Consider the following 12,065-nt stretch of genomic DNA (forward strand, 5'->3'; position numbering starts at 1 on the left):
TTGTTTTTCATAGTAGTACAAGAACTCAACTAAGCACTGAGTGCAATAATAAAACTATAAATACATTAAATATGCTTTAAAAAGGTTAACAGTTCAGACTTTGAATATACAAACTAAATATAATTAGAGACATTATGCATCAGAAAAAGAAGAAAAAGATAGTTTTATTTCATATTCATAAACTTTCATTTCACTGAAAGTTGATTGTGATTGACAATTTCACAACATTTAATGTTTGTGTAGATTGAGTATAAAGCTTTACTGAAAAAATCTGTTTAGTAGGTTACAAACTCTATAGAGTTTGAAAATCGTAAGATGGAAAAGATAATTTTTTATTTTTAACATAAAAATCATCTTGCACTCAAAAGTCAAAGTCCAAATCACAGTGGCTTGGTAAATTCATAGACAGATCATCACTAAAAATAATTTTAATTATGGATTTTTTTTTGTGTACAACAGAAACAGATGTATAATGTTTACTAAAAGCCTACCAATTGTTGTGAAGATATGTATAGTAAATTCAGAATTGTAGTAAACATTATTTATCCAACTTAGTATCAGTCCATTGGACTAACATTATAAGCAGAATAGTAACAAGATGCACATTTGCAGTCATTAAAGATATCTGCCCATTGATGTGGATGCTTATACAAGGTGAGGAGACTTCCCAAAGAAAGTACTGTATTTCAATTTACCTCCTCTGGGACCTGAACGTTCAGTCATGTTTTCTATGCATGGTGACCCGTGAAGGGGAAGAGAGGATCCTGATGGTTGAGGGATCCAACTCCAACACACCACTTCGGTCTTGAATTACTATAGATTGGTGTTCCTGCCCCCTGTCAACTGAATACCAGTTTTGGATCTTCTCGTCAAGTGTTGCAGATATTGTGTCTGATGTTGGTGTTTAAGTATAGTGCTTATGAAATCCTGGTGTTACTACAATGTCCTTGTTTGGCATTATTGTGCACTCCTTTGTAGGACTCCAGAGTGGGTGGGGTCAGTGGGCACTGAAACTTTCCATAAAAAAATAGCTAATTGTTAAACAACCACATCTTGAATACTGAACAGTAATCTCCATCCCATTCTATACCTCTACCTCATTTTCCCATTCTGCATTCTTTATCAGACCAACTTTTGAGGTAAATGTCTCCCTTTTTTTTTTTTTATTCAGAAGGGTTTAAAAGGGCTTGCTGACTCTCCAAAGTTGGTCAAGAAGCTACATTCTGGGGACATCTTTCTGTAAACATCTATTCCAAAACACAGTAGTGAACTCCTCTTGAATTTGAAAACCATTGGAGGATATACCCAGTTAGGTCACTTTCCATACTACTTTGGATATTGTTGAGAGGGACTTGAAAAACACTGGTTTCCCTAACAAAGGAGTTTCTGCAATCACCAAATTCACCTATCGCTGTTAAGGCAGTTTATCAGAACTGTAAAGTATGATGATATGTTCTAAACCATCTCTGATGTTTCCAGTGTTAGTTGTTCGATCATTTGAAAGCATCTTGTCATGGCACAATGTTTCAAAATAATTTATAACCTTTCATATCCAGAGGCTCAAAAGTTATTGTCCTTTACTCCATCTTGGACTTGTACTGCTGCTACAGTAGGTTTGCAGACAGCACTTTATGTATCTTCATCATTGTCCTTTTTGCATCATGTGAAGAATCATTTGACTTCAGTGGATAATTGAATTCACAAGGCAATATCTATTTTCTGTCTCTGTCTCTACCATTCCTTCCAGGTAGTCCCTGGGCTCACTTCCTTCAGCCTCAGCTTCTGAGTCTGATGTTAGTGTTTTAGTATAATGTTTAAAAAGCTGTGTCATTGCTAGCCGTGTTAAGCATAGCAAAAGTTTCAGTTGCAGATTTTCCAAGTTTAACACAAAATTTCACAGCAAGTCGTTGCTCCTTCAGGTCATTCATTCTGAAATCTGCCAAACGAAAAAATCGCACTTCACTTAAAACCACGTAGCTAATACACAAATGAAGATATCTGCAATCGGGAAATGGCGTCATAATCGGCTGATCTGTGCAAACCTAGCGACACCAAGCAGATTCTCCTGGAACCAACTGGAGCGACGTAATTCAAACAGTCCGCATATTTTTTTAATAGACCTCGTAATTCCATCACTCATCCTTTTAGACTTCTTTAGGTGGAGAAGAAAGTTTGTCCACTTTAGTGTAACTTATGTTCTAAATTGTGATTCCAGTGCTTTAGAATGAATCACTCTATGGCTACAGGTTGGGATCCAATAAAAAGTTTTCTATATATAACATTGTAGTTCAGTTACCTTTGGCACCAGTGTGGAATTTAAGGATCAAGATCATATAATTCAAACCTTGAGTTGTGGAGCATCATTTATCTTGCTGAGGCTAGCCTATAAGGATGGTTACTCAATTATAATTCCACCCTCAATACAAGAACCAGAATCAGGGTGAAGACCACACCTGTTCTGGATGTAATGTGGTTTCTCCACTCAGGTACCAATCTTATCTTGGTATAGTATATCCCTGATCTAACAGACACTTTCAGTATGAATAATGCCTACCTTTATTGACCCTCTCCACCTTCTCAGTGTGGGGTTCTAGCTGTAAGTGGCAGTGGAGAGAAATACATTTTGGAAGTTAACATTTTCTTAAATTGAAAATGTATTTCCAGTAATACTTACCTTTACTGATAGTTTCCTGCTCTTCCTACCCACTAAGGGCTGATGTCAGAAAATGGGATGGTGTCAGTCTTGAAAAAATTATAAAGTTATGTGAATGAGGTACTTATATACAGAACCAGGATAGAGGGCACATTGCTGTTGAGGGCAATTAAGTGGGGGTATAAAAGACTGGAGCAAGCAGGAAAAAATCAGACCAAGACTTTAGTGGTCAACTATTGAAACTCTGATGATCAAATAATAGCTATAAGTGTTAGAGGAGGTATGTTTCATTGAAAATACATGTTTGGTTGAAGAAAATACTAACTTTTGTGAACCTATAGATGAAGAAAATTAATTTTCTGTTGCTTTATTTGATAAATGTTACACAAGTTTTTACTTTCAGAATGAATTCCCAGAGAAACTTGAAATATATTGATTTATCTATTTTTTAACATATATTTATTTTTTATATTCACTGTGAGGATAGTTTTCAGTATCAGTAACTTAAATTGTGTAAATTTAATATGCTCCCCTAAACTTATTAGACCTTATCTGGTGTTTACTACAGATTATTGCATATTTCTTCATACATCCAAAATTTTTCTAAAAGAAGAAAAACATGTTCCTTGATTTTTATCACAATTCTTAGGTTTCTCAGTTTTTTGTATATTTTGCCAATTTGCCATATTTGAAAGATGAATTTTAAAAGATGTACATGTTCTAATTTGCATATATATGTTTAATAAACTTTCATACATGGTTTGCCATTTACATAATATTTTTTGAAAGCCCCATGAACTGAGATCTTGATTTTATTGATTTGTATCATTTTTACTTTTATTTCTTATATAATTATTTAAGACAGAAATGTCTTTTTGCATGTTTTGGTATTTGCATTGCATTGTTACTATTTTTCATGTTTTTATTTCATCAGAATTAAGATCTGGATCTTATTGAGTTACATACGTCTTATTTTGTTTTTTAAGTGATTGTTTAAATAGATTTTATAATTTTATAATAAGATAGAGAATGTATTGAGGCCTTTGAGGGTTTGATAATTTTTCTACTGCACTATTGTGATACAGGAAGGTTTATTTATACCAAATGTATTAAGTTCTGCAAACTTTATTGTCTATTTACATTTTTTACTGTTTGTTATTCTATTAGGATGAATTGATTCTCAATCACCTGTATTATGTCAGACAACATCCTGAGTTGCATTCCATATTGAAAGATTTCCTCCAGAACCTTTTTATCAAGAAACCAGAAAATGTTTTAGATTTTGCTCAGAAATACTTTTCATCTTTTAAAATTTTGGAAGAATCACAAGTGAAAAGTAGTCCTTTTACTTCAGATAACAAGGGAATCCTTGTTTAATATTAGCATACAAACTTGAAAGTGTAATTTTTTCTAACAATAAATCCTTAAAAGTTTGATTTTTTTTTTACTTAAAATTCTGCACTCTTTTATAACAAATAGTTATTTGTTATATTTAAAGAATATAAGGCTTTGTTTTGCTAAAATCATTCATAGAAAACTGGTTATCCTTTTAAAAAATAGCTTGTCAATTTTATATTATATAAGTATATCCATGGTTTTATTATTATTATATCAAATAGTGAATAATGTTTCAAGTAATCAATTAGTCAGAATTGCTATAAAAAGTTATTTTTGTTATTATTGAAGACTTTTCTTGGTGTATCTGACTCCTATTTCAGAGTAAAAGCTCAATTTTACAATGGAATGATAACTCTCACTCAGAAAACTAGTAATTTTAACTTTTAATATTAATTTTAAAACTACCAGTCAGTACATTTGTACAAATAATATTTGATGTAAAATGGTATTATTATATTGTAACTCTTTAGACCAAGAAACATTAGTGCATCAACAAAAACAACATGCTTTGTAATTTGCAAAGTATATAAGAATGCATCCATATGTCTCATCAATAAAGACAATAGAATTTGAACAGCATGGACAAAATTCATTAAAGTGCTCTCTTACCTGTTGTATTTGCAAAGGATTGTAATTTCATATTGCAATTCTATATTGTTTTCTTTGTTATATGTTACTAGATAATAGTTACTTTGAAATTTGTTTTTATCTCAGTCTGCAGAATCTTTCTATTTTGATTTTATTACTCATGCTAGTTTGAACTGCTCTATGGGTTAGTTAAAATCCTTAAATTTATGTGATAATGACCTTACATAATCAAACAATGTATACATTATTGTTATTCAGTTGTTTTTTATATTTTACTATACTTTTCTCAAAGTTGAAGTTTATATATTTATATGATATCTTTCTGGTTCTTAAAGCACTAAAGTAATATTACATAAGAAAACTGGCCCAGCCTGGCCAGTTTGTTAGAGCATTCAACTCGTAATCTGAGGGACAAGGATTTGAACCTCTTTCATACCAAAAATGCTCACCCTTTTAACTATAGGGGGCATTAGAAAATGACAGTCAATTCCACTATTTGTTGGTAAAAGAGCAGCCCAAAGTTGGCAGTGGGTCGTGATGACAAGTTGCCTTCCCTCTAGTCTTACACTGCTAAATTAGAGATGGCTAGCACAGATAGCCCTCATATAGCTTTGGGCAAAATTAAAAACAAACAAATGAACATAAGAAATCCTTTTATTTCAAAGGAATTTTAAACTTAGGTGTATGAGTTTTTCAGCAAAACCCTCTGACTTTGTTTCTAACTGAAAAACCTTTGCTTAAAAAGTGAAACATTTTGATTTAGGATTTCTTTTTATTAACTCAAGGGAAACTGAATTTTTTGTTTGTTTGAAGCTTAGGAAAATACTCTTTTTCTCGTCAAATATATTTAATAGTTAATGCAACCAATGAAAAGTAAAAAGATGAGGTTTGGATTAACAGAATAAGTATTATAATATGAAGTGGAGGATTATAATCAAAGTAGTATATTTTTATAAAACACAAACAATTAATGTAAAGGAGAGAGCTTTTATCAACATATTTTCCTGCAGTTACTACAGAAAGTGTGATGACAAGTGGAGGACAAAGTCAAATTAGTATTATCTTATTAAGTTGATGCAGTTTAATATGATATAGATAGTTAGTGTGTGTGCGCATTTTTTCTTATAGCAAAGCCACGATAGGCTATCTGCCGAGTCCATCGATGGGAATCAAATCCCTGATTTTAACGTTGTAAATAAAAACACCACTAGATAATTTGTACCAACAGAACTTTCTTTCATTTATTACAGAACTCAGTTTAACGTTTCAGTTGATGTAATGTAAAAAGTTATTTATCAAAATGTAACTTTGTTTATTAGAAACAACATAATTTGAAGCATAAAGTTGTGAACAAATTATTTCTTCAGTTATTAAACACACAATTAAATATAAAGTGGATAGTAAACACCAACAAAATCTTCTACCATATGATGCAAAGAGTGAAGTTGATTTAAAGAATTATTAAAGAAGAATTGGTGATAGTATAGCATGTGGTCTACAAAGATATTTACACTGTAGTGTGTGGTCTATGCAGATATTGTCATCATCATTTTAACCATTTTAATGATTCACTAAAACATAATTTCTTGCTAAATATGGGCCTGGCATGGATCTATCAGCATTTTTGCTCAGCAAATATTAATAATCTAACAACTGGTGCATTCCAAAACAGTCCTTAAATTTAAGTTATAATTTTAGTAGTTTTAATTGTTGGAACTTGTTCCATTCTGATTATATTTGCCCCCGAAAACATCATGTAATGGTACTTTGTGTACTTAAGTACTTTAAAAATGTTATTTATAATAACTGGCATCAATTGCAAATAAACAAAAGTTAAAACAATGGTGGTGATAGTATCTGTGTAGACCATATATTATAGCACAAAACAGTTTTTTGTAAAGTAATGTTACTATTTAAACCATTATTCAACAGCAGTAGATGTTTACAGGTCTGCTTATAATTGACAAACTGCTGCAGTGCTTGTTACCAAGCCTGGCATTTACCGTTATGACTTCTCAGGAAGTGACATAGAAGAACCAATGTTTGGATCTAACCTTGCATACCCATCAGGTTCTTTATGACTTCCTTATGCATTGAATAGGTATACTTGCCAGTATGTACGCGTGTGTGTGTGTGTGTATTCATAATGCTATCAGGTAATTTATGCAGTGTAATGAATGGTGTATATCAAACATGTTGAAAATGTGGAAAGTGTTTGTGTATCTCATCAAATAAGTTAGGAGTAAAACAACAAACAAATGATTCACTCATAAAGTATCTGTAATCTAAGTGCAAACTGTCTTTCATTAATACTCTTATCAAAATAGCATTTATTTATTTTCCAGAAAAAGGCAAAGTGAAAGTTTAAAGTCTTGTGTTTCTGGCATACTTTTATTTTTGGCACTGAAGACTTGCCATCTTTTTTTTATTATTGTGACAGATTTTGACAGCTAATGAGTTTGATAACAAAATGTAGCTTCATAATATGTGATATGTTATGATTGTAAATTTTGTTTATATGCAAAAATGGCTGGCTTGGGTTGAAAAAACTTTTATGTAGAGGAGCGAATAGTGTTTCTACCTTCTTTGGTCATCATCAGGTTCACAAAAAAAGAAAGAGGTAACTGACCAACAGCTGACCACATGTTTGAAGGGGGTTATGTAACTGAGTGTAGGAATGTAGAGGGTGTGCTTAGATGTGGATATATTTATTAATACAGGTATAAAGGTGTTCCTTTGTATTGGTTTATTTTGCAATTTGGGCTTGAATTGTTGTATAAGGCTTCTTTAATTTTGCATTTGTTTATGTTTGTTTCTTTATTAATATTTGGGTGTTTTCTATGGTTATGTTGTGTTTATTTGATTTGCAGTGTTCGAAAACGTGTGAAGGTGACTTTTTATGTTCTTTGAATGTGGTTTCCATTTTACTACTTGTTTCTCCAAATAGAAGTCATGGCAGTTATCACATTGTATCTTATAAATAATGTTAGTGTGGTATTTGTCAGTGTAGTTTTTACATAGTATGGACCTTAGTTTTGTGCCTGGTTTTTGAATATATTTGGTACTAACTGGAATGTCATATTTTGTTACTAGTTTTTGCCAAATGTTGGTTATTTTTGTGCTGATGTTGGGAATATAAGGTATCCAGCAGTATATGGTTTCATGATTATTTGATTTGTAGAATATATTTACTTTTGTTCGTTGATTTTGCTTTTTGTCTTGGTGTGTGCATATAATGTTTTCTATATATTTTGCTCTACAAGTGGGTTTTCTCGTCATTATTGATTATAAATTTTTTTGATCTTGTCACAAGATTTTAATTTACTTAAATGTGATAAGTGGTTTATGATAAAATGCAATATAAATATTCTTCTATAATGAAAAAGTTAGAGCTCCTAATTAAAGATTATCACTGGGATGAGTTATTTTGGAATACTCATTTTAATGTGTTTAGCTTCAAACAATTTAACATTTGATTAAATTAGCCATCCATTACAGACAGAACAAAAAGAGGTAAACAGGAAAATTCAATGATGGTCCTTATGTATGAAATTGTTTTTATTTATATGTTTCAGTTCAACTTGTGTTAAGAAACATTATTAATTAAATTATTGCTTACTTTTTATGCTGGGAAAAAAATTATTTGCTTAATTTAGAAAGTGTCTTAAATTAAAGTTTATAAATATGTTTGTTTGCTACAAAAATTTTCCTGCATGTGTATTTTCGTTAGCATGAGTGAGTAATCAAAAAATTAATCTTTCAAACTAAGTAGCCTGTCTTGGTTCATAATAAAGTGACAGACTGAGGACAACAGTTCTTATGATTGTTTTATGTTACGATGAAGATGTTTTATGAACACTTAAGTTTCAAGAAAGACCTTTTGTGTATTTTTTATAAAAATAAGAATAAAGCAAGAGAAAATATAAAATTTTCTGGATTCTAGTTGTTATTTTACTGGTATTATTTAATTGATGTATGTTAAATCTTGTAGTTCTTATATTTAAACAAAGTTTTTTAAGAAAGATTGAAGTGTCTTGTCTTACCTTGATTTAAGTGAGTCGAAAATGTCTCGACGCTTATAACGCCATATCACATTTTCAACAGTTACATTAAAAACTACATTTTTTTAGGAGAACAGTCAACTTTGATCATATGATGGTGAAAATGCCCTTTGCTTCCTGTCTTGTAGCGGAAACAGCATGGAGTCGTTTTAAATGTTAAAATATGAGCTTGTTATCGAAACTTTTGATACGTTGTGAGCTGAAATATATTACAGTAAAAGGAAATGAAAAATGCACCAAAAAGTAATTAAATATGCGAAAACTATTAAATGTGGTAATAAAATGCTAAATATTAAACTACAAACAGAGTTTTGTTTTGATAAAACGTTATAGAAGCTTTTTTTGTCTTTTAGTCTCCAGGAAATTACACTTTGATTGCAATGAAAGATATGAGTTATTGAATGGTTATGTTATTTTATAAGTATTGGTTTTCATGCGTCTTGTGGTGTATCATTAAATAAAAAATACAACTAAGGAAATAAGCTTTAAAAGTAATGTAGTAATAAATCGTATAGTGAACGTTAAACAACAACCGATGGCTGTAACTGAAATGAAAGCTACAGGATAACTACGAACAAAAAAAAAAAAAAATATTAATGTATATAAAATAAGCTATATCTCCATAATGGATATACATTTATTTTTCTTATAGCAAAGCCACCTCGAGCTATCTGCTGTATCCACAGAGGGGAACTGTATCTCTGATTTTAGCGTTGTAAATCCAACGAGTGACTATAATGGATGCAACACATACTATTCTGATCAAAATTTACTTCGTATTTCTTTAACTAACAGAATAATTTTTAAGTCGTAAGATGTGAAGTTAATAATTCAGAATGTAATTTCAAAATAAAAAAACAAAGCACTATATTTTTAAAATTGCAAGAAATTTTGTGTTTTATTATTTTTTACTTATTCAATTGATAATGTAAAATCTTTCACGTGATTACAGGGCTTGATTTCGCCCGACGAGATCTACTTGGAGATGGCTGACTGTGTCAGTTCTTTTTAAACCATCCACCTTTTCAAACGTTGATATTTCATAATTTTCAAAATGAAAGTGAAAATATTGTTTTAAATATATACATCGATGGGAAACAATGCAAGCAAATTTTGTGAATAAAACTGGTTTTAATTAAGGCTTTGAGTAACAGTCGTTAATATTAGTTATTACACCAATGTACCAGTTTTACTTCAGTAAATCAGTTATAGTGAATATTTCTTTTAATACTTTTCATTATGAATAATTTAATATATTTTTCTTTGTTAATGCATACGCAATATAATACAGTCACAATGATTACTAATGCATAATTCAAATACTATTTAATTATAGCAACACACCAACAACATTTGTTTCGTGATGGTATAGAAACCGGACGCCTTGTGGCTGAAAACCCGATATATATCATATCGAATGTTCGTTAAATTGAAAAAAAAAAAAAAAAAGACCTACTTACTTCGGGAACTAGACGAACGAAACAAAACGGGTGACAGTTACTGATACGGATGTTGTTACTAAAATTTGAAAACAAAAGAGCAAAATAGTTACGAATTTTTGTAGTTGTTTTTACTATAACAATGCATGGCCAATCGCGTAAGGCGCGCCACTCTTAATCCGAGGGTCGCGGGTTCGCGCTAAACATGCTCGCCCTCCCAGCCGTGGGGGTATTATAATGTGACGGTCAATCCCACTTTTCGTTGGTAAAAGAGTAGCCCAAGAGTTGGCGGTGGGTGGTGATGACTAGCTGCCTTCCCTCTAGTCTTACACTGCTAAATTAGGGACGGCTAGCACAGATAGCCCTCGAGTAGCTTTGTGCGAAATTCCAAAACAAAAAAAGCTATAACAATATCATAAAACTGTAATTAATCAGTAGTTCAGTTTCACAAATAAAAGCAAAACAAGATCTTTAAAACAATTATCGTTAAATCAATAAAATCTAATTTTCTGTTACATAATGTTATATATATGTCAAAATGTATAATGATAACTGCTTAAACAATGTGTAGAGTAATAATTCAGACACTTTTATAAACATTCTTAGTGGACATAAAATATTTATAAGGCATACTGACATATTTCAAATGAAAAATTGATGATGCTGTACCCTTCACAATTTATTTTGCTTCTTAAAACATGTTGGTAGTTCCATTAGGCATACATACTGTTATTATTATAACACACATATCTTTCTTGAAATATTTATAGCCTTTATAACTCAAAATCTTTTGCGAGACATTCGTAAAGTATTGTGACCAATAACTTTCTTTAATTAGATAAAGTAATAGTATCGCAACAAATCACTTACTACAGGACATAAAAGCAAAGTCAAAACCCACTCACTTTTCTTCGGACACACCAATAGTGTAATAATGTATTCATATCTCGTAAGACAGTCCATATTAAGACTCTCTATTATTTGTAATAACTGTTGTTATAAATTGTATTGTTGTTTGTGTATTAAAATATATTTGTGTTAAGAAAGAAAATTGTGTGTATCAATCTTGTTGGTATATATCATAAATTTAATTCAATTAACTTCTTAATTGAAATTAAAATTCCAGACTATTTGAAATCCTAAGACTTAAGGTATGTAACAATAAATCTGAGACTTGTTCGAAATAAATTGTAATACGTAACACATATCATAACCTAAGCATTGTTTATTACGGTTTAGTCCATGAGATTGTAACCCAAGTCCTCTATGCGGGACAACACAAATCCCTTGAATACAAACAATTTTAGTGGAATATATTGATTGTGTCATATCTCACACGCTTCATGAAACATTTCAAATTAATCATAACTAAACGTTTTCATGGTATGCAACGATAATATCGTAACCTAAGCCCTCTTCATTGAATAACTCACAGTAAAGGGTGGCCATAAATACATTTTCGTTGTCCAATGCGTCGTATCTCATCGCCAAGGGAGGACTATTACGGATATTATAGGGATGTAAATGTCACAGTTGTTTCATGTTGTAACCTGATGCCTGATCAATCACTGTATATAACCATATGTCGGCTGGTGTTGGATCTGGCGAGAAAGGTGACCATTCACGAGGAAAGCGCTGTGAAGTATTTCTGTTCTAAAAGTGATTCCACGTGTTTAACAGAATGCAGATGGGCATCATTCTGCATGAAAACTGCAGTATATAACATTTTATTAATGTAATGTAAGAGTCATATTGGTTGTGAGCGTACATCATTGATTGTACAGGTTTACAGGCCATGAGTTGTTCAGAATTATGTGGTCCAATAACAAAGTCAGCTGGGAAACCACACTATCACATTAGTACCATGCACGTATGTAGGAAATGCATATCTGGATTAATTTACTTATCATATATTGTAACTGTGCA

At 31.3% G+C, this 12,065-nt stretch overlaps 1 protein-coding gene across 4 annotated transcripts in view; it reads left to right on the forward strand.

The window, feature by feature from the left end:
• The window catches only part of LOC143252955 (ciliogenesis-associated TTC17-interacting protein), an 86,095-nt gene extending 74,919 nt beyond the window's left edge, over positions 1-11,176 (forward strand). For 2 of the 4 annotated variants that reach the window (XM_076505901.1, XM_076505904.1), the window contains one exon: positions 3,821-8,661. In XM_076505901.1, the coding sequence (XP_076362016.1) occupies positions 3,821-4,030 (210 nt within the window). In that variant the 3' untranslated portion in view covers positions 4,031-8,661. Of the gene's footprint in view, positions 1-3,820; positions 8,662-9,352 lie in introns of those variants that run through there. The other 2 variants (XR_013029271.1, XM_076505903.1) reach the window with 2 other exon arrangements.
• The last annotated feature ends 889 nt before the right edge of the window (positions 11,177-12,065 follow it).

The sequence above is a fragment of the Tachypleus tridentatus genome, chromosome 6 (genome assembly GCF_004210375.1).
Source record: "Tachypleus tridentatus isolate NWPU-2018 chromosome 6, ASM421037v1, whole genome shotgun sequence".
NCBI classification, from domain to species: Eukaryota; Metazoa; Arthropoda; class Merostomata; order Xiphosura; family Limulidae; genus Tachypleus; species Tachypleus tridentatus.